The sequence below is a fragment of the Mustela erminea genome, chromosome 8, assembly GCF_009829155.1.
Source record: "Mustela erminea isolate mMusErm1 chromosome 8, mMusErm1.Pri, whole genome shotgun sequence".
NCBI lineage: Eukaryota > Metazoa > Chordata > Mammalia > Carnivora > Mustelidae > Mustela > Mustela erminea.
Window position 1 is genome coordinate 18,587,631 of NC_045621.1, and position 25,659 is coordinate 18,613,289.

Sequence of the window (25,659 nt, forward strand, 5' to 3'; positions counted from 1 at the left end):
ATTTATAAAAAGGATTTTTTGACATTTTTATTAGTCTCAGAAATGTGGGTTCAGTGTGTGCTTTGGATTTTGTTTTTGTTTTTGTTTGTTTTGGTAGGCAGTCCATAGGAAGTGGCTTCATAGCTTGTAAATTCTCCCTGGATAATATTCCCAAAGAGGGAATGTTATATTCGCTATGTGTTACTGAATAATTCTGAATTCCCTTTACATGAAAATAGTTGTAATTACTACATAGTGACAAATTAATTCCTTCTATCTGAAATCACAAAGTCTTTTAGATAAGAGAAAAGGAGGCTTTTTTCCTGCTAAGAGCAGTAGATCCACGGAGTTTGGAAAAAGAAACAATCAAAGGCCATATATTAAAATGCAACTTTAATTTATTTCATTTCAAAACTTCCCTGTGGGTAGTTTATATAGAATGTTTTAAAATTATTATTTTAATGACTTTCAACGTGGGAGATTATGCCTGCGTCACTATCTGTCCTTAAAAAAAGATTGTAAGGATGAGAGTCATGCAAAGAAGGCAGAAAACAGTAGAGGAACTGAGGTTCTGAGAAGTGCTATGAAGGTAAACACTTGTCACAGTACTGTCCACTTTGTTCAGTCTTGTTATTCCTTGAAATTCAGACGCTCTTCTAAGGTCTTCATAGCTCCTCCTCTGCTATACCTCTGAGATTGGTGGGAATTGTTCTCTGTGCTCCTTTGGCAGGAAGGGTAGCACTATTACTCTGCACAGAGTTACAGACTAAATTCAGACTCACACATCTTTTTATCTGTCTTTCCTGGATTCATTAAGTGTTGCCTATTAATGTGTAGGTCGTTAAGAGTGTAGTTCTTAAACTTTAAAGTGTTTGGGTGGGGTACGTTACTTGATTGTAGGTAAATTCTGTGAGGCATGACTAGATTTACCTAATTTCATTTTAAAGTGAGTACCTTTTTACAAAGTGCCCTGTCAAAATGAGTCTTACTCTCCAGAACTCATAAGCTCAGACCACATATGAGTCCGTGTGGGATTCCTCAGGTTCCTCTGAATACGTTTTTTCTTGTTGCCATTGCCCTAAATTTCGACACAGAGCTGAACCACACAGACTCTTTAGCCTTCACTAAATCTAATTATTCTCTCTGTGACGGCATCATGCACATCTAGTTAGAAAAGAGCAGAAGACACCTGCTAATTAGACTAGAGAAGCTTCATGGTATATATTCTGATGTATATGCGTGGGTGAGTGAACTTCTAGTCTAAAACATCTCTGGATTGTTCCTTCTGACAAAACTGGTTTGAGATTGGAACCAACAGGATTTTGATGCTGGTAAGGATCTCTAAAATTGAGATGCCAACTATTGACAGTGGCTCCACTACTTCCTAGCTTTGTGACTTGGGTGAGTTACTTAACCTCTTTGTGCCTTAGTTCTTCCCATCTACAAAATGAATATAGTAATTGTACTTGTTTAGAACCTGATATTACTGTATTAGTATCAAATGTAATGTGCGTATGTGCTTTAGCATAGTATCTGGCACATAGTAAGTTCTCAATAAATGCTAGTTGCTATTATTAATATTATCCCATGTAAAATCTTTGTTCAGCTTATCTTTTACTTTTCAGTCCAGGGATACTTTCCCAGAAATGCACAGTTCTTTACCTTGATTTTTGCTTAATAAAAATTGTCGAATGCCAATTTTGAAAGTCTATATGTTAACTAACTTGCTAGGAACAACCATCTGGAACATGATGGGGGATCACCAATCCTTATTTATACAGTTGTAAATATATATATAAAAGTGTTTAAAGGAAAATATTTGTATAGTCACTATGTAGACTTATGATTAAATATATGCTCCATCATGTCAGAAACCTTATTTTACTTGGTAGTTTTGTTCTAACAATTTTAAGAAAACAACTGACAGTAATGTTGTTGCATTCAAGATTGGTTACATGAGGTTCTGAAAGAGGTGAAACTGAACTTGGATATCACATCAGCTTGGTTTTGACCAAAAAAAAAATTTAGGCCCCATGACTTCTGTAGTATAAGTAAAGGGGAAAGGAATGTGACTTCTATGGTTGTCTCCCGTAAAAATTGACCTTTTTCTACTGGCATGTGTAAGGTTTATATATGTCCTTTTACATTTAACTTTTTCTTAGAATTCATAAAAATTTTATGGGAACTAAACTCGATTATCAAGATAAAGTTCTTCTTTATTTTCAGATTTCAACTATTGCAGAAAGTGAAGATTCACAAGAGTCCGTGGATAGTGTAACTGATTCCCAAAAACGAAGAGAAATTCTTTCAAGGAGGCCTTCCTACAGGTATGGAATTTGATTGTTTAAAGAATTTAGAATCAGAGATGTCAGTAAGCCTTAGGTACTTAGAGGTGAAAAAATGTTAGAAGATCGGGCCACCTGGGTGGCTTTGTTGGTTAAATGTCTGCCTTCGGCTCAGGTCCTGATCCCAGGATCCTGGGATTGAGCCCCATGTCAGGCTCCCTGCTTGGCAGGGAGCTTCTCCCTCTGTCTGCCACTCCCCCTGCTTGTGCGCTCTTGTGCACTGGTTCACACTCAAACTCGCTCTCACTCACTCACTCGCGCTCTCTTGACAAATAAATTCTAAAAAGAAAAAAAATAGAAAAGATGTCAGAAGACCAATTAGGTGCTCAATTCGGGACCACAGAATTTACTTCTCTTCATCTTGAGGTATTTCTCTCTCTCAAGTTGAAGTTTATTGTACAGAATAAGAGAACATTTTACTCTGAACAGTCGTGGATCAACAGTGATTTTTCTTTTCTGCTTCTGTTTTTATAGACTATGCCAGCTGCTGCTTTTTTGCTTAAAAATTTGGAATGTATTTCATTAAGTTATAGCATTTCTAGTTATTTGTCAGTTCTGACACGATACTATTTATCTGTTTAACAGTACATTTGCAAACCATTTCTTGTGCCATGGTATTTAGTGGCTATTTATTAATTTAGTATTTGTTTCAGGATGATGCTTTGCTGATATCCCCTAATTTTAGGGCACCCTACTATAGTTTTTGTGTTTAATTGTGGAGGTTGTCTAGTCTATGACCTGCCTCGAAGATGTACCAAAATCGTTTTTTTAATATGTAGAAATTGGCTCCATGCTAAATTCCTCCAGGAAGAGCAATTCCATAAATACTCGTAAGCTTGCTTCAAAGTTCAACAAATTTCAAACTTCTACTATTTCTTCTTGTTATTAGCCTAAATTATTTCTGTTTTCAAAGGGATGCTTAAAAATTTTTTTTCCACTCGACTACTAATCTAACCCTTTTCTCTTTTAAAATGAAGGATCCTAAACGATTATCAACAAACTGACTTTGAATTCTTAAGAAATTTTGATACCAAGTATATGTTGTATGCATTTATGCTCATTTTTTTTTTAATATAGCAAATTTTAGATTTGAACTATGAAATCTATCTCATGTTAGTTTTTAACACTTTTAATCTTGAAGCAAATCCAACCAGCTTTGGAGACATAAGCCTTCTCTGTATATAAATTTCAGGCAAATAGTTGGAAATAAGTTCTGTAAATTCTAGTTATAGACCTTATAAGAGCTTTAGGACGCCTGGGTGGCTCAGTTAGTTAGGTGTATGACTCGGACTCTTGATTTCATCGAAAGATCAAGCCCCGAGTCAGACTTCTGCTCAATGTGAAGTCTGCTTGAGATTCTATCTCTCCCCTTCCCTCTGCCCCTTTACCTACTTGTGCTTTTTCTCTCTAAATAAATGAAGTCTTAAAAACATAAAGTAAAATAAAATAAGAGCTTTATGCTGAAAAAGATCTTTTGTTATAACCTGTATCTTAGCAAGGATCACTTAAATAGTAACACCTTAATTCATAATCAGATAGAAGATGCCTGAGACCACACCTCCGTTAGAGAGTTCTGTTCATGAAAGATAATACATCTTCCCTTAAAATCATTATGTATCATTATTTTATTTTAGGCTTACAAATTCTTGATACCTAGCTTTTCTGTCTTGACTATATCAGCATCTTTAACAGAATCCTTATGATACACTTGTGAAGTTGGAGAAATGGGGATTAATTGATACACCCAGCTTTATAGTGATTAAATTATACAGAGAAATTTCTTGAAGGGCTCTCACTTCATCTCCCCTGGCTTGGTATTTTTACCAGCAGTTCAGCTGAAAAACACAGAAGCCATGCTTATCAGATTGCACGTGGCAGAACTTAAAGGGAGAGTGCCCTAATGGATATGAGAATAAGTGCTTTGAAAGATCATAGCCAAGGAAAATTCTGTCAGTTTTTGGTGATAATTATATAATTTCTGAAATTGAGTCTAAAATAAAACCAGTTCTTTAAGTATAAGATTCTGGATTAAGAATTCATTTTTAAAAGATAATTATGCTCTTTAATTATCATTAAGATATACATATACAGTCTACATTAAGGGAGGGAATTTATCTCACTGCTCAGACCACATCTGGAATATACTGTGAGAGAAAGTGAAATATATGCCCAAGATACAAGAATGACCAAAATGGTCTAGGTCAACAATATTAGATACTAGAAAGAGAAGACAGGATGTGATTACTGGCTTCATGCAAAAGATAAGATTTATTTGTGAGTCTAGAGTACTAGCTTTCAAATTTTTATTTTGACCACAATGCACAGTAAGAGATATATCTTTACATTTTTCTCTGTATATACATATAGTTATCTATATTCATTTATGGATACACACACACAGGTACATACATATTTCTACCTATATATAGGCATCTGAAGCAAAATATACAGCAGTACTCACCTTTATCATGTATGATGTCCAGCTGTTTTTTTATTTGTTTCACGTTGATTGCAAACATACATAACTCTTTACACGGCAATGTATGGGTTGTGACCCATACATAGTTTGGGATAGGTTTGAAAAACATTGCACTGAGGACCAGTACTATTCAAAATGTGGTCCAGAGACCACACTGGCAATCAGAATCTGGTTAGAAGTACAACTTCTTGTGCCGCTACCACATACTCTAATGAATTAGAATCTGTGGAGTGAGGACCCGGGAATCTGTTTTGACATGCTCTTCAAGTGCTTCAGTGCTAAAGTTTGAAACGATATTCTAGAGCAATGATGCTCAGAGTATCCTCCCCGCCGGCCCCCCCCCCCCAAAAATTTATTTATTTATTTATTTATTTATTTATTTGAGAAAAAAGAGTGCATGCATGGGAGAAGGGACAGAGGAAAAGAATCTTCAAGCAGAGCCCCAGTGCAGGCCTCCCATGATCCATGAGATCACAACCTGGGCCAAAACCCAGAGTTGATCTTTTGACCAGCTGTTAGTCTATAAGCTGTTGAAAATAGTTGTGTTTCTTATTCGCAAAGAGATAGGGAGAGAAAAATCATCCTTGTGGTAAGAATAGGAGTTTGCTAAATGAAAACAAACAAATGTGGAAAAGAAATGATTAACAAGTCTGAGAAATGAGAGATACAATGAGTGGAATTAAGAAAAATAACAGCCAGTTAGTGGGATAAACAAGATTTGAGTAGCTGATGAGAGAATTAGTAAACTGGAAGGGAACTAAAAAAATTACTGAGAATAGAGAACAGAAATAGAGAGAAAATGAGAAAGACAGGTGAAAAGTCATGGGGAATAGAGTGAGGCGCTCCAGTAGAAGAAGCATTTACAGAATTTTCAGAGGGGAAATAGGGCCAAAAGAAATATTAGAAGAGATAATAGTAGAATACTTTTTGTAATTCCAGTAAAGGCAATTAACATGGGTAAATATAAAAGCCAATATTATAATTCTTTGCTTTGAAATGCTTTTTTTCCGGTGTGATTGGAAAGACAAATGCATAAAATAATAATTATGACTTTGTTAATGCACACACAGTATATGAAAATGTAATTGTGACTATAGCAGCATAAAGCAGTGGGGTTTGGATAGACTGTTGAAGCTAAATTATTAATTCATGCTGGTTTGTTAGAAGTTTAAGATGTCAGAAATTACTTGGGTGGGTTTTTTCCCCCCTCTTCTGTGATTATGTCACTTATTTGGAATACAGTAAGGTTTATTATTTTTATTTGTATTCCATTTTAGAATTTTTTCTCCATCCTCCTTGATTTTTTTTTTTAATGTGTGAAACATGAACATGGTTCTTTGAAAAGTCAGAATCATACCAAAAAATGCACATGCTCAGAAGTATTCCCTCCCAATTTTTCCTGTCTTTTTTTAAAACTTCTTTCTTACCAATCCCAGTGGATTAAGCAATCTCATTAACTTTATCTGGTTTATTCTTTCTGAGTTTCTTCTTCAATAGAACAAATGCATGTATATTATTTTACTTTCTTTCTTATAAAAAAGGTACCATGCTATACCCATTATCTGGATAAACTGTAGTTTATTCAGCTGCTTTCCTATGTAAACCGTTTCCAGTATTTTTCAGCTACAAACAGTGCTACCGTGAATAACCTTATGTATTTTTGTACTGTAGTAAGTATATCTTAAGGATATATTCCTCGAAGTAAGATTGCTGTGTAAAGATGTAGTTTTGTTACATGTCACCAAATTCATTCCAAGAAGGGTTGTGCCAATTTTATACTCAAAACAGTAAGAGTGTCTGTTTTCTCACAGTTTTGCTAAGAGAATGTATTGTTAAATTTTTTTTTTTTTTTTTACTTTTTACCAGTCTGAGAATTGAAAAGCTTAATCAGGTTTTTGGTATTTATTTATTTACTCATCCATTCATTCATTCATTTATTTATTTTTGCCTAAATTTTTCTGAGTTCTTTATATATCAAGGCTATTGACCCTTTATCTGTAATATATGTAAACATTTTCTCCTAGTATTGTTAATCATTTTTAACTTTTTTTTTGGTGTTCTTTGCCCTGCAGAAGGATTTTTTTACTGTAGTCAGTGTTAATAATCTCTGCTTACACCTGTATTTCCAATCACAGCCTTCCTTTTCATTCAGATTAAAGAGAAATTCATTTCTTTTTTTTTTTAGTCCTTGTATGATTTCATTTTGACATTTAGATCTCTCATCCATGTATGATCTATTCTTGTTCTTACATTTTAAGCTACTGTCCTGGGCACCTGGGTGGCTCAGTTGGATAAGACTCCAACTCTTGATTTTGGCTCAGGTCATGATCTCAAGGATCGCGAGATTGAGCCCTGTGTGGGGCTCCACACTCAGCACTGAGTGTGCTTGTCTCTCTCCCTCTGCTCCTTTGCCCACCCACAGGCCTGCTCGCGCGCGCTCTCTCTCTCTCTCTCTCTCTCTCTCTCAAATGAATAAATAAATACAGTCTTTTTTAACTGCTGCTGTAAGTATTAGCAGCTTTCTGCCCATTTTCTTTTACTATTATGTATATTTAGCCAGTAAATGTCATTTTCGTTTTGATTAATGTAGATTTCTATTTTTCTAGGAAAATTTTGAATGACTTATCTTCAGATGCACCAGGAGTGCCAAGGATTGAAGAAGAGAAGTCTGAAGAGGAGACTTCAGCGCCTGCCATCACCACTGTAACGGTGCCAACTCCAATTTACCAAACTAGCAGCGGACAGTATAGTGAGTAAAAGATATTTCTGCTTTGGAAAATGAGATTAAAAAAAAAAAAAAAACTAATGGCTGCATTCTCCTTAAGGGAATCCTACAAGTGCCAACCTTTTCTCAGTTTTGGATGCCATTATTGTATTTCCTTTACTGTTCAGTATGCAAAGTTGTGTAACAGAAGTATTTTCTTTTCTTCAGGGTTTTTGTTAGAACTGCTCAAGCATGTTAGCCCTTCAAGTGGTCCTTTGTTTTGTGCAGATGTCAGGAGAGTCTTGGAAGTTTTTTGAACCACTGCGTGAAACTCTAGATTTTAGTCCTTGTGTAATATATGACGCTAATAAAGGAAATACTTCTTCAGATAAGATAGATAACCATTCCATGGTTATGTGTAAGGACAAAAATGGTCTCACTATTCATCTATTTATTAATTCACCTTCCCTTCTAAAAGTAGCATTTTAAAGTCATAGTTCAATGTTTTTCTGGTGGGGGTTGAGAGGCTTGGTCACAGTCTACCAGGACATTCAGTTACTCTTTTTTAATATAAAATGTAATGTGAATTATGGTAACATAGACAAGGACTGCTGAAATTGGCTCACACAAAGTAAAGGTTTTATTGTGTGTGTGCAAAATTAATCAAAGTCTTTGTTTCTGTCTGACACTTAGGTCTCTCTTCTTATCTTTCACCCAAATCTGTTAACTGTCTTTCCAGTTCTGCCTTTGCTTGATCAGAGGCATTTGTGTGAATGGTATGTTTTTCTATCTGTTCCCAATACCTTTTGACTCCCAGAGTGCCTCTTACATAGATTTCTTCATTTTGATTTATCCATTAAATCCAGTACTTCCCATTATGTGGTTTTCCCCCTTTTTCCTCCTACTACAAATCAAATGTACACATTGACACTCCCTTGTTGCATTAATTTTCTAATACCCTGGGGTGGTCTGTGTCAGGAATATGTGTAAAAGTTTGACTCCCAAGTTAATAGTTTTCACAGTACAGCTCAACCTTGGTTTAACCATAACAAATTTGCTTTCTAACTGTATTAAAAGCAGATTCCCAAGTACCAGACTTTTTAGCTCTCCCAAAGCTGAAACTTTGGAAAGTGAGCAGAAGGATGGCATTTTTGACTAACCTTCCTATCCACTCTGTGCTTACTGGAGTTCAGTCCCCTTTTTCCTTCTTGAGTTCTTTGTCGACAACGAGAAACAGGTATTATCTCTGGACACAGATGTGTGTATTTTTAGCCCTATAGCCAGATAATTTGAGTTACTCCAGATGTATGTATGCTGAGACATTGATACATGAACTTTACTTTTCCCCTGCCTCAAGAGAAACCTGAGGGATACAGTGTACTTCTGTTAGTGACAGTGATTCAGTGATTGTAGGGATTCTTGCTTGCAGGAGAAAGCATGCTCTTTTGGAAATAGGCATATCGGAATCTCAAATAGGGAAGTGAAATTAGAAATGTGTATATTTAATTTGACACACCACTCTCTTCCAGGAACTAAAAATTGCTGGTTTTAAAGGTTAATACTTCAGATTTTTTTAAAGCCTTATTACATTATATATATCCCTTATTTACATAGAGCCTTGACAGAATTGATGTGGCATGTTCTTGATTGTCATTAAGAATCATTCTAATGAAAAAAAGTCAATCTAATGACTACTTAAATATATACATCATTATACATTCTTTTTTTTTTTTTTTTTAAGATTTTTATTTTAGAGAGAGACACAGCAAGAGGGGGAACACAAGCAGGGGGAGTGGGAGAGGGAGAAGCAGGCTCCCCGCTGGGTAGGGAACCCAACGCAGGGCTCGATCCCAGGAGACTGGGATTATGACCTGAGCCGAAGGCAGACGCTTAATGACTGAGCCCCCAGGTGCCCTATATAGTTCTTAATTTATAATCCTTTTCATCTCTCCCTGGTAGTTAAAAGTTTAGTATATATCCATTCTTTTTCATTCTATTTATACATAAATATATTACCGTGTATTTTGATACAAGTGAGACCTACATTATTTATATACTATAGTCAAATGTATATTTACAGATGTATACAATTTAACAGCTATATTGTCTTTCGCTGTATAAATATAACTTTTAGAAATGAAATCTTGCCATTTGCAACAATGTGGATGGAACTAGAGGGTATTATGCTTAGGGAAATAAGTCAATCAGAGAAAGACAATATCATGTGATCTCCCTGATTTGAGGAAGTTGAGAGGCAACGGTGGGGGGTTTGGGGGTAGAAAAAGAATAAATAAAACAAGATGGGATTGGGAGGGAGACAAACCATAAGAGACTTTTAATCTCAAAACAAACTGAGGGTTGCCGGGCGGAGGGGTGTAGGGAGAGGGAGATGGGGTTATGGACATTGGAGAAGGTATGTGCTATGGTGAGTGCTGTGAAGTGTGTAAACCTGGCGATTCACAGACCTGTACCCCTGGGGCTAATAATACATTATATGTTAATAAAAAATTAAAAATTAATAAAAATAAATATAACTTTTATTTAAACATTTCCCCCCCTTTAATATTCCCTCCCCACCCCCACACACACTAATGAACATTTAAGGCATTTCTGCTGTTTCAGGCACTGTGACAGGAAGATTCTTATATATGTAGTAGGGCCTCAGTTGGATAGGATCCAAAGAGTGGAACTGTTGAATCAAAGCACATCCTGCCCAATTTCCTTTCCCAGTGCCTGCACCAGTTTGTATTCCTTCCATAAACTGGTTATTTTTTTTTTACATTTTAAATGCTGTCAGTAGTTTTATCTATTACTTGGTTTACTATTCCTGATAAAGTCTTATTTGAGAAATTCTCTTCTAAGGTAGAATACACATGTGTCTATCATTTTGAACTTGAATTTTTTGTTTCACTAAATACAAGTGTAACCCATGATGTTTTCCTCTTTACTTTGGCTATTCAAAATCTTGGCTAAGTTCATGTTTACTTGTATTCTCTTCTAGATTTTCTGGTAGAATCTCTGTGGTTAGAGACATCAGTTACTTGACTTCTAGCTTCCTCTTTTTGTTTTAATGAATTTAGTTTTATTGAAAGACCTCTCAAATCCTTTTGGAATAATAAAGTATATAAATATGTATTATAGGGAAAAACACATCTGATAGGATCAGACTTGCGTTTTCAGAATACTTTGACCTACGTGATCTCATTTAATTTTTATAGTTGTATTTAGTGCCTAGAACCAGGTATTTTTATTTTTATAAAAGAGATAACAGATTCAAGTAATAATTTAGTGATAGAATCTGGACTAGAACCCAGGTCTGATTTCTAGTTTCCTACTTCTTTTCTCCCTTGAATTTATTGTTATATAACCAAGAAGAAAGCTATGTATGTTAAGGGCAGTAGAATTTGCTTATTAACTCTATATGAGAAATTGTGTTTTAATTCTGTTAACCTTCTGATTTCTTCAAGTTACCTGCAATATTAATCTCAGAATAGTTCTTATATATTCCTTTTTAGTTGTCGAAGATAAGTAAAACTTATGGGAATGGCTAAAGTGAATAGATTGTATATGCCAGTATCTTAATTTCCATAGGTATCATTTGTTATTTGTAAACCAAATCATACTTACTTACTGTTACTATTTCTTGACCAAACAGTAGATAATCCATTTTCTTTATATAGGCGACTCAGGATATTAGTGGCCTAGAGCTGGCTAACAAATGATCCCAAATAATTCCCTTCTAACAGACCAAAATAAAAGGAACTTGAGTAAGTCGCACATTTGTTGACTTATTTAGTTAAAATCCATTAGGCAATTTTATATGTAATATTGTGATTTTTAGGCCTCTTTCCAGAAAACTTTTAATAGGGAGAGTGTCTAGAGAGGATCCAACTGCCTATCTTGATTGTAGTATCTGAAGGACTGCTTCGTTCAAATAAAATAATAACCTACTTCTTTCTGTTAACTTTTTCCATGTACTGTAGCATAAAGGTGAACTCATTTTTTTAATAAAGTGAAATATCTTTTAGTGTGAGCCAAAGTAGATTACTTCATAACAGATGAATGATGTGTGGTTAATTAGTGAATAATCAAAGGATCCTGTATGAGAATGCATGGATATGTAATTTACAGTTTATGCATTGGTAGCCGAGTTAGAGAACAGAATGCACTACTGAACTGTTTTTATTTAATTATGCATTAAAATAACCATTTATTGGGCGCCTATTACTGCCCATTTCTGTGCTAAGTATGTGAAAGTAGAGAAGAAAAATCACATTTCCTGCCTTCAAGAAATTTATTTGCTAGTGGAACAGCAAATATCAAACAGTTAAAATATGGCCTAAGTAAGACTAGAATAAAGGAAGTATGGATCACAGTGTGCTACCTCTTCTGAACCAAACAACTTTGAAAGGAATTTAACATCTTCTCATTTATTTTTTTTTAATTGTTAATGGGTATTACTGTAAATTACAATACAGTTCATAGAGTGCATTTGTATTATAGCAATTGGATGTGGGTTTCCAGAGCAGAAAGTTACCTGAGTATACGAAATCTTCTTGCTAGTGTTATTTGTTACAATAATTTCTCCTCGATTATTTCTTACACATTATTCTACTTTGAATTTAGTGTGTTGTAAGTCTTACATGGCATTAATTAAACTGATAACAATAAAATCCATTGGGTTTTAGTTGCCATTACCCAGGGAGGAGCAATACAACTGGCTAACAATGGTACCGATGGGGTACAGGGCCTGCAAACATTAACCATGACCAATGCAGCCGCCACTCAGCCGGGTACTACCATCCTACAGTACGCACAGACCACGGATGGACAGCAGATCTTAGTGCCCAGCAACCAAGTCGTCGTTCAAGGTGAGAGAATTCAGAATTCACAAGTGTGGTAAATTCTTTGAAAGGTTAAAACTTTTATAAACTCAGAAAAAGTAAGTATGATACTGCCAAGCACTATGAAAATGCAGTTAATTTTTTTAATTATAAATAATGTTCTCCATGAACTCTTCCATTATTCCAGTTGGACCCAAATGTCATGGCATAAAAACAACTGTTTTCTCTTTTAAAAATATAACATCTTTAACACTTTCAGCATTTGGGGATAGGAGAATCAGGGTAGGTTACAGGGCATGACAGTGAAATCCAGAGTTAGAAAAGCTAGATTCTGGATCTAACTGCATAGATTTGCTATGTGATCTTGAGTAAGAATCACCTCTCTGTGCCTCTTTTTTTTTTTTAAACATGTCAAATAAAGAGTTATACTAAATCACTGGTGAGAATCTCTAGAGGTTCTGGCCCCCTGACTGGCTCAGTTGATGCATGCAGCTCTTGATCTTGGGACTGAATTCAAGTCTTAACATTAGGTATAGAGCTTACTTTAAAAAAGAAATCTTTGAAGGTTCAAAATTCTGTTTTTCAGATTTTTGCTCAGAAAATTTACATCCTCATTTCTAAGATCATCATTTTATTTCAAATGAAAACAGTATGTTCTGAAAAATCTTATACCAGTATGCATGTCTACTGGTCTATGGAGAAAAAGTAGTAGTTAAATCCTTGGTGAACTATTGAAATAGCTTTTTTCTGTATTTATTTATTTATTTATTTATTTATTTATCTTGCTTTAGGAATCTTTATGGATAGGAGTTGACCATTTTTCTTTGAATCCATTTGAATATTTTTTTCCATTTGAATATTTTAAGAATATAATTTATGCCAGATTGAAATTTGCATATTGAGGAAATAATGTTAAAATCTGTATCTCAAAGTATTTTTATTAATAATAATATATTTTGCCTCTGTTAAATAATGACCATTGTACCCCTTCAGCATGGATGATAATTTTTGAATAATCCTAAAACACCAACTAGAGAGTCATCGTTTACTTTTAAAGGCCCTAATGTATTTACAGAACATATTCTGTTACTAAACAATAATATTTGAAGAAGATAATATTTTGTTTATTAATGGGAGTAAAACACCTTTTCACTTTACATGCAGGTACTCAAAAATTGTAAAGCAGGATGTCAGTGAATTTGAATTCTGAACGTCAGTTTGAAGATGGTAACATGTTTAGTATATAAATCTTTTCCACTCAAACCACACATTTTAATTGATATTAATAACAAAAATGGATAATTTTATAAAGACCTTCAAATTCTCTCAGATAATTTTAGGTTCCTTAATCTTAGTAGGGCATATTACTAAGCTGTTTTTAGAAGCAGTTTGACAGATAATGATTGTGTTTCTTTTTACAAGTGATGGATCATTTAGAAAAAACTTCAGTTTATTTAGCAATTAGCATTTACATTAAAACAAGTAATATAATTGACATCAAGTGGTACACTTTTTCATACTTTCAGTTTTGTTTCAATTAGAAATTTATAATAGTTGACCATAATGCTTTATTTTCTCTCCCATTTTGCTATTTTATGAAAAATCATGGTCGTTTTTATGTCGTGGCAAGAGTCTACTTGAAATTTTTTAATATGAATTTACCAATATCAAAGGAAGACATTGAGGAGTATACTCTATCTAGGAAGATCATCCAAGCTGTGCCCTACTTACCTTTTAGACTTAAGGTTGGTAAGCATGTTAACAACAGAATAGAACTACATTCCAATGAAAGATAAATACAAGACCCGGCAGACCTAGGTTAACCCAAGTGTCTATACTAATAAATACATTAAATTGAAAATTATTTGTCAGTAATGACCCAAAGAGTGCTGATTCTTTCAGTGTTTTAGTTAGAATCATGTTCCTTTTTTTCCCTTTTCAATCCAAAGTATATGTTTAAATTGATGATTGACACACATAGTTTTACTGAGTCATATGCTTCTGTGTCTTATGCCATATTCACTGTTTTTCTTTTCAGCTGCCTCTGGAGATGTACAGACATACCAGATTCGCACAGCACCCACTAGCACCATCGCCCCTGGAGTTGTTATGGCATCCTCCCCAGCACTTCCTACACAGCCTGCTGAAGAAGCAGCACGAAAGAGAGAGGTTCGCCTAATGAAGAACAGGTACATCTATTGCATTTACTTAGATTGTGGTAGGTCATGTCATCTTCAGATTCTGTCAGACATGAATTTGATAATTGATTGGATCTTTGCAATGAATTTTTTTCTGGTGGAATTGATGGATTTGTTAAAACTTTTTTAATAAGCTGCACTTATGAAATGGCTAATGGGGTTATGGGTCAAATCTTTATTTTGTTAAGATTTTACTTATTTATTTGACAGCACAAGCAGGGGGAGAGGAAGAGGGAGAAGCAGCGCACCCCCTCACTTAAGCAGGGAGCCCGATGTAGGGCTCAATCCCAGAACCCCAGGATCATGATCTGAGCCGAAGGCAGATGCTTAACCCACGGATCCCCCAGGAGCCCCATGGGTCAATCTGTAATCATAGTTTTCTTTTGTGTAATTTTTCCATGAAAGATTTAATACACAACTCTTATATTTTCACTGTGCTCTAACCAGCAGCCTAGGTTATTTAAATACTGTTTCTTTTCATGAATAGTATTGCTCAAGAAGATCAAGAGTTTCAGGTATGTATATTAATATCACCTATTTCATTTATGTTAAGTTTATTTAAAAGAAAGGAAATATGATGGCCAGTTCATGTTTTAATGAATATTATCTTCACTCAAAATTGACAATTTAGTACCTAAAGAGTCATCAAAAATAGATTAAATCTAAGATTACCTTGTTATTAGACAAAATCTTAAAATAGAGTTAGTCTTCAACAATGAAAATGCTACACAACAAAATGTATGAAGTGTGGGTAAAGTAATTCTCATAAAGTAAATTTACAGCTGTAAATGGTTTTGTCATCTAAAAAATTAGTAAGGGGCGCCTGGATGGGTGAGTAGGTTAAACATCCGACTCTTATCTTGGCTCAGGTCATGAGCTCAGGGTTGTGTGATGGTTGGACTTCTAAAACTGGGTGTGGAGCCTGCTTAAGATTTTCTCTTTCTCTCTTTCTTTCCTCTCTCTGCCCCTTCCCCCCAAAAAACCATAAAATGTTTTTATTGTATTTACTTTAGTATTTTTATTTAGTTTAGGATCTAAATATTTAGCTGAGGATTTAAAATGGAAATGACCTAAGACAAGCTATAGAAAATGAAAATAAAGTTTTATAAAGATAAAATTTGAAATTGGTGAAAATATTCTTGTTCCTTTTTTTTTTTTTTTTTTCCAAAGATTGTATTTATTTATTTGACAGGCAGTGATCACAAGTAGGCAGAGAGGCAGGCAATTGGTGGAGGAAAGCAGGCTCCCTGCAGAGCAGAGCACCCGATGTGGGGCTCGATCCCAGGATCCTGAGGTCATGACCTGAGCCGAAGGCAGAGGCTTAACCCACTGAGCCACCCAGGTGCCCCTCCTCTGTTCTTGACCCCAAGATTTTTCAAACACTGCCATAAAGTAAAAGAAACATAGGGATTGAATTTAGACAGTCTGGATTCAAGTCCTGGATCTACTCTACTTGCTGTGACTTTGGAAGAACATACTAACCCCCTCTAAACCTCCTTTTTCTTCGAAAAAAAGATTCTGCCACCCATCCAAATGGCTGTTCTATGGGACAAATATCATTCCTCTCAAAGCACTTTAACTGTAGTGCTTTATCGAAGTGTTTGTTTTTATGAAGTTTCATATTTCCACTCAGCTCAACCTCTTTTGTCCCTAAAATACCTAGCTGTTATAGAGTATCAGTAAATGACATCTGAGCTCTGGGAAATGGCAGGACTTTTTTTGGAATATTAGTTGTGCTCTATCAATCCAAGATTTTCCTTAGGTGTAGTAATAATAATAAACAGAAGCATCAAAGGTGCATTCATTTAAATGTATTCTAGATTATACATTAAATTCTGTATTTAAATCTTTTCAGCTTTAAAATGTTTGTGAAGAAATGTTTAACCCGTTCTAAAATTAGAAGCAAGTCCGATTAAGAAGTCTTAAGTAAAGGCCAGGTTTTAAAAGTTAAGACAGAAGCGTTTGCTAAATAAACCAGTTCTAGGCAAGACACAGCAAAGCAATCAGATGGGGAAAAAAAAAACCTTCTTGATTATAAAAACAGCAGAAGGACTTTATGCTGTGTCCTTGTAGTTGCCTCTGTGGGACAGAAACATCCCCCCTGCACCTTTTTATTTAAAGATTTATCTAGCCATTTCAGAGAGTGAGTGCGAGTAGGGAAGGGGCAGATGGAGAAGATTTTCAAGCAGACTTCCCGTGACGCAAGATTGTGACCTGAGCTGAAACCTAGAGTCTGTGACTCAACCACACACAAGTGCCCCATAGACATTTCCCCGTATACAGAAAAGACCAACAGGTGGTGTAGTTGGTGGGTGGGTGAGGAGGTGGCCCTATGGCTTCTTGTCAGCTCTGTTGTATGGAGCAGAGAGCTGCCCATTTATGAACACTTGTTCATTTGTCTAGCAAACCAAATTTCCTTTTTTCTTTATTTTTTTAGTTTATGTATCCCCCCCACCCCTATACTTATATTCCAAGTTAGGGACAGGGCTCACAAAGCTACAGTTCCTAACAACCTTTGCTGGTCTGAAATCTTTAGCATGGTCTCTTTAATAAAATACTTTTGCTTGGATTTAGTTTTAAGGAGACTTCCCGTTGACTCTGCTGTGGTTCCCTTCACCCTTTATTCCCACGTTACTACTGCTTCCTCTTTTCCAACTTCCATTCATTAGAATCTGGCCTCTATGCTCACCATAGTACTCTTAATATCTTCAGAAAATACAGATTCGCACTTGGCAATCTGGTATTCTCTTTTCATTTCACTTTACTTTTGTGGAATATTTGACACTTTTTTTTTTTTTAATTTTATGTATTCATTTGATAGAGAGACACAGCGAGAGAGGGAATACAAGCAGGGGGAATGGGAGAGGGAGAAGCAGGCCTCCTGTGGAGCAAGGAGCCTGATGTGGGGCTCGATCCCAGGACCCTGGGATCATGACCTGAGCCGAAGGCAGATGCTTAATGACTGAGCACCCAGGTGCCCCATATTTGACACTTTTGACTTATTCTCCTGAACTCTGATTTATTCATCTGGTTTTCCGACTACTTTTGAAGTTTTCCCTTAGAATGTTCATTCATAACCATGTATTTCAGGCATCAGCTATATGCTGACACCTTCTAATTCTAAATGCTGGCTTTGACCTTTTTCCTAAGATACTATTTACTAAGGGCCAGTGATGCTAGACATCACACGTAGTTTCTTTACATATTTTATATTGCCTACAATGAGGGAGAAGCCTATCTCCCTTTTACAGAGGCGCTATAGTTCAGAATGAAGTTAAGTATCTTGCCAAAGGTCACACCTTTAAAGAATTAGGTACAGGGCTGCCTGGCTGGCTCAGGCAGTAGAGCCTATGACTCTTGATCTTGGGGTTATGAGTTTGAGCCCCACATTGTAGATGCTACTTAAAAATAAAATCTTTCAAATTTTCGTTTAAATTGGTAGACCCGAGGCTTGAGCTTGTGTCTGGGGGCAAAGCCCTGTCTACATGTTAATTCTGAGATCTCAGTATACAGCTCTCTCCTGCTGTACTTCTCAAACCAGAGCTTATGATAGTATGCTGGAGATAATGTAGCCCCAAGAGGTAAACATGGAATGCTCTCCTCGAATGTTTATCTTGCTCAAAAATTAGAAATATCTTTAAGGTAAGAGACTTAAAAGAAGTTCACACCAGCAGTGGTTGCTTTGGGCTGTGTCCCCAGAATTTCCTCTTCCATTAGGGGTACACTTCAGTAGAAAAATTAGGGGATCACTCTCCTCCTGAACATACTCACTAGGATGAATGTCCCTTATATGTACCTCAAACACAGCCTATCTTAAACTGAAATTTGATGAAAAAAGTTATGATCCCCCAATTCTACACTGTTCAGATTACCATTTACTCAGAAATGAAGTGATAAGTGGTCTAAAAGAAAGGATAGATGGTTGTTATTTTAATTTTTGTTGCTGTAGTAACAACAGAAACCTCAAAATCTGTGTCTTAGAACAACAAAATTTCTTCCTCACGTTACATTGACAGCTGCAGGCCAGCTCCTGTGTCTTTCTTCCACATGCTCGCAGCTACAGGAGGAGCACCTTTTTTGAGACATGTCATTTTTGTAGCAAAGGAAAAAAGGCAGTGTTTCTTTAAATCCTCTGCTTGATGGTGATGAACATCATGTCCACTTACGTACCACTGGCCAAAGTACAGACAAGGAGAAGCCCAGTGTCAGTGGAGTGGGAACGTGTGTTCTTCCCATAGGAAAGGTGGAATAAAAAATTACGGAATTAATGCAGTCTACATCCTTGTCTTACAATTTTAGAATGCAGTATTTTAATAGATTTCCTGAAGGCAAAATAATAGATGTAAATGTTAGGTAAGTTTGACTGTACGAAAATATAAAACCTCTGTTTAGCCAAGAAAAAGATAAAGTAGCAAAGCAAATGACAAGCTAGAAATGTTTAACAAGTCAGAAGACTAATAATGAGTTAAGAATATGAATAGACAGATTCATAGATATTTGGCTTCCCATTAAGTATAGTTTATTTACATATATGTTTAACTCTAGTATACATTTAAAATAGTTACAAAATTGCTAACTTGTATACCTGTGAGAAACAAATTTACCAAATACAATACAGTATTTATGTATGGTTTCTTATCGTTTTTTAGCCTTAAAGTACCAGTGAAAGTACTGTTTTCCAAGCTGTTTAGTTCTGTTCCTCCCCCCACCCCAGAAGATTAAGATTATATCACACACTTGTAGTATGAAATATTCATCGCCATCTTCATTCAATACTGGGATTGCATGTAGTTTACTATAAAAAGTATAAAAGTTCTATAGTTCTTTTGGTTTTGACAGATGTATGGTGCCATGTTTCTACCCTCACAGTGCCTTACCAAACTGTCCCACCACCCGAGAATGAATCTCTTTGATACCCCATGGGTAGTCTGCTTCTGCCCCCTTTCCCGGACTTTGGAAGCACTGAAATGTTTTCTGTCCTTGGGATTTTGCCTTTTCCAGAATCTCATATAATCAGAAACATACAGTATATGTAGCCTTTAGGGTTTGGCTTCTTTCACTTAGCAAAATGCATTCAAGATTTATTGATAGTGTTACATGGATCATTATTTGGTTTTATCCCTAGTATTCCATTGTACACATATCCTGTGGTTTATTTGTCTGTTGACCTTGATGTTCATCATAGTTTCCAGTTTGGGAGGATTATGAATGAAGTTACTATAAACGTACACAGGAGTTAGTATGAACTTTCAGTTCACTTGAATAAATCGTAGCAATGGGCTGGGCAGGTAGAATGGTAAGCGTCTATTTAACTTTATAAGAAATGGCCAAATTGTTTTCTGGAGTGGCTGATGTTACAATTTATGTTTTACATTTAGGTCTGTGATCCCTTTTGAGTTAACTTTTATATAAGATGTGAGGTGTGTCATGGTTCATATTTTTTGTGTATGGATATATATTTGCTTCAGCATATTTGTTAAAAAGATTATTGAATTGCCATTGCACTTTTGTCAGAAATCATTTAACCATATTTGTGTGCGTATGTGTCTGGCTAGCTTGTTTCATGGGTCTTTGTGTGTATCCTTTAGCCAGTACTGTGCTGTCTTGATTACTGTAGCATCTTAGTAAGCTTCAAATCTGACAGGGTGAGTCCACCAACTTTGCTGTTTTGCAAAATTGTTTTGGCTGTTCTGGTTCCTTTGCATTTTCATATGAATTTTAGAATTGGTTTGTTGATGTCTATAAGAAAGTTTTCTGGGATTTGGATTAGGGTTTTGTTGAGTTTATAAATCAAATTGAGGAGAATTAATATCTTAAAAGAATATTGAGTATTCCATTCTGGGAACACAATGTTCTGTACATTTTTTTGTTAGATTTATATCTAAACACTTCTGGGCTTTTGGTTGTGGTTTTCTTGGTTGGTGGAGGGGACTATTTAATAGGAATTTCATTCCTGATATTGAGATTTGTGGCCTTTCTCTCTCTCACTTGGTCTGGCTAGAAGTTTAAAAATTGTTTCAAACAGACTGTGTGGATTCGACCCATGGGTCATAGATGGCTAAACCTTGTCTAACCCACATAAAAGACCAGACAAAAAACCAAGACCTAACTATATGCTATTTATAAGAATCTCATTTCAAATATCAAGCAAATATCAAGCTTAATATCAAATACCAAGCATAGATAAATGAGAAGGAAGGGAGTAGAAGAGGATAGAGCATGCAGATAGCAATCAAAAGGAAGCTGGAACATTGTTGGGGATTAAAAAAAAAAGGACAATATGTAAAGATAAAAGGACTGTTTCTCTAAAAAACATAGTAATTTTACATGTATATGCTCCTAACAGAGCTGTAACATAAATGAGGCCAAATATGATGAAACTAAACACAGAATTGAGTAGTTGAAAACTTCCGGGCAACCCTCGCAGGTCCCTCCCTCTCCGGGAGCTTTGTACTATCACTTCACCATTGCTCAGTAAACCTTGCTTTGCTGCCCACCAAAAAAAGAAAACTTCAGCATTCTTTTCTGAATGATGAAAGAAGATAGACAGCCTGAATGACAGTCCACCAACTCTACGTATTGGGCATTTTAATGACACTTGTTAATTTAAGAGAATAGAAATACTAGAATATGCTCTTGGCCCATAAAGCATCCAGGAAATCCCCAGTTGTGTGGAAATTATGTATCAAACATTTCTAAGTCTGTAGGTCAAAAAGGATGTTTCAAAGGAAGTATCTTTAACTAAGTGCAAATTGAAATACGACAGAAATTTGTGGGAGTTCAGTCAGTGCTTAGAGGGAAATTTATACCATTAAATACTTAATGTTAGAAAACAAAGTCTTAAATCAGTCATCTGTCAGGGGTTAGCAAACTATACCTCATTGTCTGTTTTTTATAAATAACGTTTTACTGGAACATAGCCGAGCTCATTCAGTTATGTGTTATTTAAGGCTGCTTTCATGCTACAATAGCAGTAGTTGTGACAGAGCCCATTTGGCCTGAGAAGCCAAACATATTTAACAAAAACAAGCTTGCCAACCTAACTTCCATCTTAAGAAACTAGAAAAAGAAGAGCAAATTAAAATTAATAAAACTGTGGGAGCGTGGAGGCTCAGTAGGTTGAGTGTCTGCCTTCAGCTCAGGTCATAATCCCAGGGTTCTGGAGTCAGGTCCCACATCGGTCTCCCTAGTCAGTGGGGAGCCTGCTACTCCCTTGCCCTCTGCCTGCCACTCCCTACCTTTTCTCTCTGTCAAATAAATAAAATCTTTTAAAAATAAATAAATAGGGGCACCTGGGTGGCTTAGTGGGTTAAAGCCTCTGCCTTCGGCTCTCGTCATGGTCTCAGGGTCCTGGGATCAAGCCCCGAATCAGGCTCTCTGCTCAGCAGGGAGCCTGCTTCCTCCTCTCTCTCTCTCTCTCTGCCTGCCTCTCTGCCTACTTGTGATCTCTGTCTGTCAAATAAATAAATAAAAATCTTTTAAAAATAAATAAATAAATAAAATCCATAAAACTGAAAAGAGAAAGAGAAAATCAATAGAGGAAAATCAGTGTAACAAAAGCCTGTTTTTTGTTTGTTTCTTAAAGTACAATTGATAAACTTTGAAGGTAAAAGAGAAAAAAATCAGGTAGTTTAGAATTATGGAGGATGCTGAAAACAAGAGAATAAGAATCATTTAGAGGCAAAGAACTAGTTCAGTGAATGGAGGAGGATGTTGGGACACATTATGTGAAAGAACTTTTTCTAAAAATATGCCTATCACATCAATTGCAGAATTTATAAGCCATCTGTTTGCATGAATGCTTAAAATCATAAAATCCTATTTCTGTACTGGAAGAAACATCAGTGGTCAATTTAATCTTCACACCATGTTGTCAGACCGATCCGCTGGGAGAATCCTTTCATTTTCTTCTTCTTTTTTAATATATATCTAAAAATTCTTGAGAAGCTTTAAGTAGTATTCTCCAAGCTAAGGATTTCTTTAAAATTTTTATTTAAAGTTCATTTGTATTCTGTATTCCACTCCAAAATATAATAATGTTTTTTAAAATATGAAAATGTTTGCCACCCCTCTGACCCATTAATCAGAATTGGCTTTAGAATGACATGGCGGATTTATTCCCTGATTTTGCATACTCCTTAATATAAATCTAACGGTCCTAGTTGGAGACATCTTGATTAGTCCTTTAAAAAAACAAAAAACAAACAGATAAAGAAATAGTTCTTCCCTGGTACCTGTTGGAAACTATAGAACTAGTTAGTTTCAAAGCCAGGATCTGAACTTAAGATTTCTGATCCTCAGTTTAGAAGTCCTGCTATTCTATCATACTATATTAAATTTGTATCCACGTTGTTTATTTTAAACTGTGAGCGTCACTGTGCAAGACAGTACTTGAACTTTATTTGGTGTTCCTCCAAAAAGGTATTGTATACCCATAATGAGCTTGGCATTTGCTAGTTGGAATTCCTCTTTGGAGAGAGTCTCAATTTACATTAAGTATATTGAAAGGATCAAAGGTGTTAACATTAAAGAAATAAGTTAATTATCTTAATCCAGTGTTCCTTTTGTTTTTTTGCTTTTTGCTTTTGAGAAACCTAAGCTTTAGCAACACTATAGTATACTAACTTCGCTAGAGCAAAATTAGAAGATACTAACCTATGGGATCATATTAGTTTAACTTTTTAGAAACTAGCATATAGATAGATACTGCATTCATATGAGCACTTGTGAACTCTAGATTCTCAAATGATGCGGGAGAAAGCAAGGAAAACAAGATAACAGCCCTGGATAGAAGTAGATTTGTCAGTGTGTACATACATCCCACAGACTCTCCATATTGTTAGATTTCACCACGTACAGAACATCCAGATTGACCTCAGAATCATTCCCACCTGCGGTCTTTTACATCACTCACGGCCTTATCGTACTTCTTGGCTTGTTGTCTTCACTGTGCATGAGAATGTTTGGCCATTTTTAAGTCCTTCCTCCCCCCAAATTTTCACCAGTGGTACAGTGATGCAGTGGATCATATATCGTCCATATGTCATGGATAATAGAACATTAGGTGCAGCATTTTTTTATTCCAAAAGTCAGCTTGCTCCTTTTTTCTGACTGAGAAGGCTGTATGGGGATGAAGACATTAATGAAGGTACTGGAGTTATCTAGAAATAATTACAGCAGACACATAAACAGCATTTAAAAAATGCCAGCCACTATTTCATACGCTTTTTATATATTAATTTCTTTAATCCTCATAAAATTTTTGAGGTAGTTAGTGTTTTCTCTATTTTACAGTCAGGAAACTAAGGTCATGTAATTGCCTTAATTTGCTTATGGTCATATAATTAATTGGTAAGAGGTAACCATTTAAACCTAAGAACCTGACACTGAAGTTACTACTCTTAAGTGCTATGCTGTGTTGCCACTATTGTAAGTGAGTGATTGTAAGTTGCTGCTTTTTTCTATTTTTTAAAGACTTAGAACCTTTTTCTTTCAACTCTTATGTCCACTCAGGAATAAGGACCTACATTATGCCAGGCCCTTGGCTAGTGACTAAGGATATAATATGCGATCCTTATTCCATAGAGCTAAAAAATTTACCAGTTTGGACTTCCTGGCTCACTAAAAATATTTTTTATTCTTAATCTGCTAGATTTTTAAAAATAGTTTAATAGTTTTTAATTGTGGTATAAAACTTAAAATTTATCATCTTAACCAGTTTTAAATATACAGTTCAGTAGTGTGAAGTATATTCATACTGTTGTGCAATAGATCTCCATAACTTTTTTTTACCTAGTGAAACTGAAACTCTATTAAAAACAAATTCCCTCATTTTCCTCTTCTGTGAGTCCTTGGCAATCACCATTCTCCTTTCTGTTCTTAGGAGTTTGACTACTTTGGATACTTCATATAAGTGAAATCATACAGTTGTCTTTTTGTGGCAGGCTTATTTTGCTTATTAGCATTTTGTTCTCAAGGTTCATCCATGTTGTAGCATTTGGTGGGATTCCCTTCTTTTTTAAGGCTGAACAATATTCCGTTGTATATATACACCACATTTTTAAAGTGTGTCTATGTGTTGATGAATACTTGGCTTACTTCCCCATCTTGGCTATTGTGGATAATGCTATTATGAACATAGGCATGCCCATATCTCTTGAATATCCTGTTCTGTGTTGTTTGGATATATATCTAAAAGTTAGATTGCTGGATTATAGGGTAATTCTATTTTTAATTTTTTAAGGAATTGCTATAGTGTTTTCTGTAGTGGCTGGGCCATATTACAACCCACGGACAATGCACAGGGTTCACATGTCTTCACGTCCTGGTCAACACTTATTTTCTCTCTGGGTTTGGAGGGGAAATTGTTTTTTGTTTTATTTTGTGTAAATATAGTAGCCATCCTAAAGGGTGTGAAGTGATACATCGGCGTAGCTTTGATTTGCATTTCTCTAATAATTAGATTGGTGTTGAGCATCTTTTTATATGCTTGTTAGCTATTTGTACATCTTTGGAGAGATGTCTATTCAGGTCCTTTCTCATTCTTTAATCAAGTTACTTTGTTAAATTGTAAAAGTTCTTTGTATGTCCTAGATATTAAGTCCCTATTAGATAGATGATTTGCAAGTATTTTCTCCCATTTCATGGGTTGCCTTTTCACCCTATTGATTGTGTGCCCTTTATTTAATGCACAGAAGTTTTTAAGTTTGATGTCACCCCATTTTTTTATTTTTGTTTATGTTGTCTGCTTTTGGTGGCATAGCAAGAAATCCCTGCCAACCCAATGTCTTGAAGCTTTTCCCCTGGGGCGCCTGGGTGGTTCAGTGGGTTAAAACCTCTCCTTCGGCTCAGGTCATGATTCCAGGGTCCTGGGATTGAGCCCCACGTCAGGCTCTCTGATCAGCGGGGAGCCTGCTTCCTCCTCTCTCTGCCTGCCTCTCTGCCTGCTTGTAATCTCTATCAAATAAATAAATAAAATCTTTAAAAAAAAAAAAAAAGCTTTTCCCCTGTTTTCTTCTTAAGTTTTATAGTTTTAGGTCTTATATTTAGTTCTTTAATCTATTTTCAGTTAGTTTTTGCATATGGTATAAGGTAAGGATCCAACTTCATT

At 35.6% G+C, this 25,659-nt stretch overlaps 1 protein-coding gene across 7 annotated transcripts in view; it reads left to right on the forward strand.

Moving 5' to 3' along the window:
• CREB1 (cAMP responsive element binding protein 1) overlaps positions 1-25,659 on the forward strand; it is a 58,772-nt gene that overhangs the window by 28,570 nt on the left and 4,543 nt on the right. For 4 of the 7 annotated variants that reach the window (XR_004288496.1, XM_032354579.1, XM_032354578.1 and 1 more), the window contains 4 exons: positions 2,206-2,306; positions 7,410-7,552; positions 12,196-12,378; positions 14,390-14,540. Coding sequence is in view for 5 of the 7 variants with exons in the window: in XM_032354579.1 (XP_032210470.1) it covers positions 2,206-2,306; positions 7,410-7,552; positions 12,196-12,378; positions 14,390-14,540 (578 nt within the window). In the remaining 2 variants the exon portion in view is untranslated. Of the gene's footprint in view, positions 1-2,205; positions 2,307-7,409; positions 7,553-12,195; positions 12,379-13,515; positions 13,579-13,981; positions 14,097-14,389; positions 14,541-25,659 lie in introns of those variants that run through there. The other 3 variants (XR_004288497.1, XM_032354582.1, XM_032354583.1) reach the window with 3 other exon arrangements.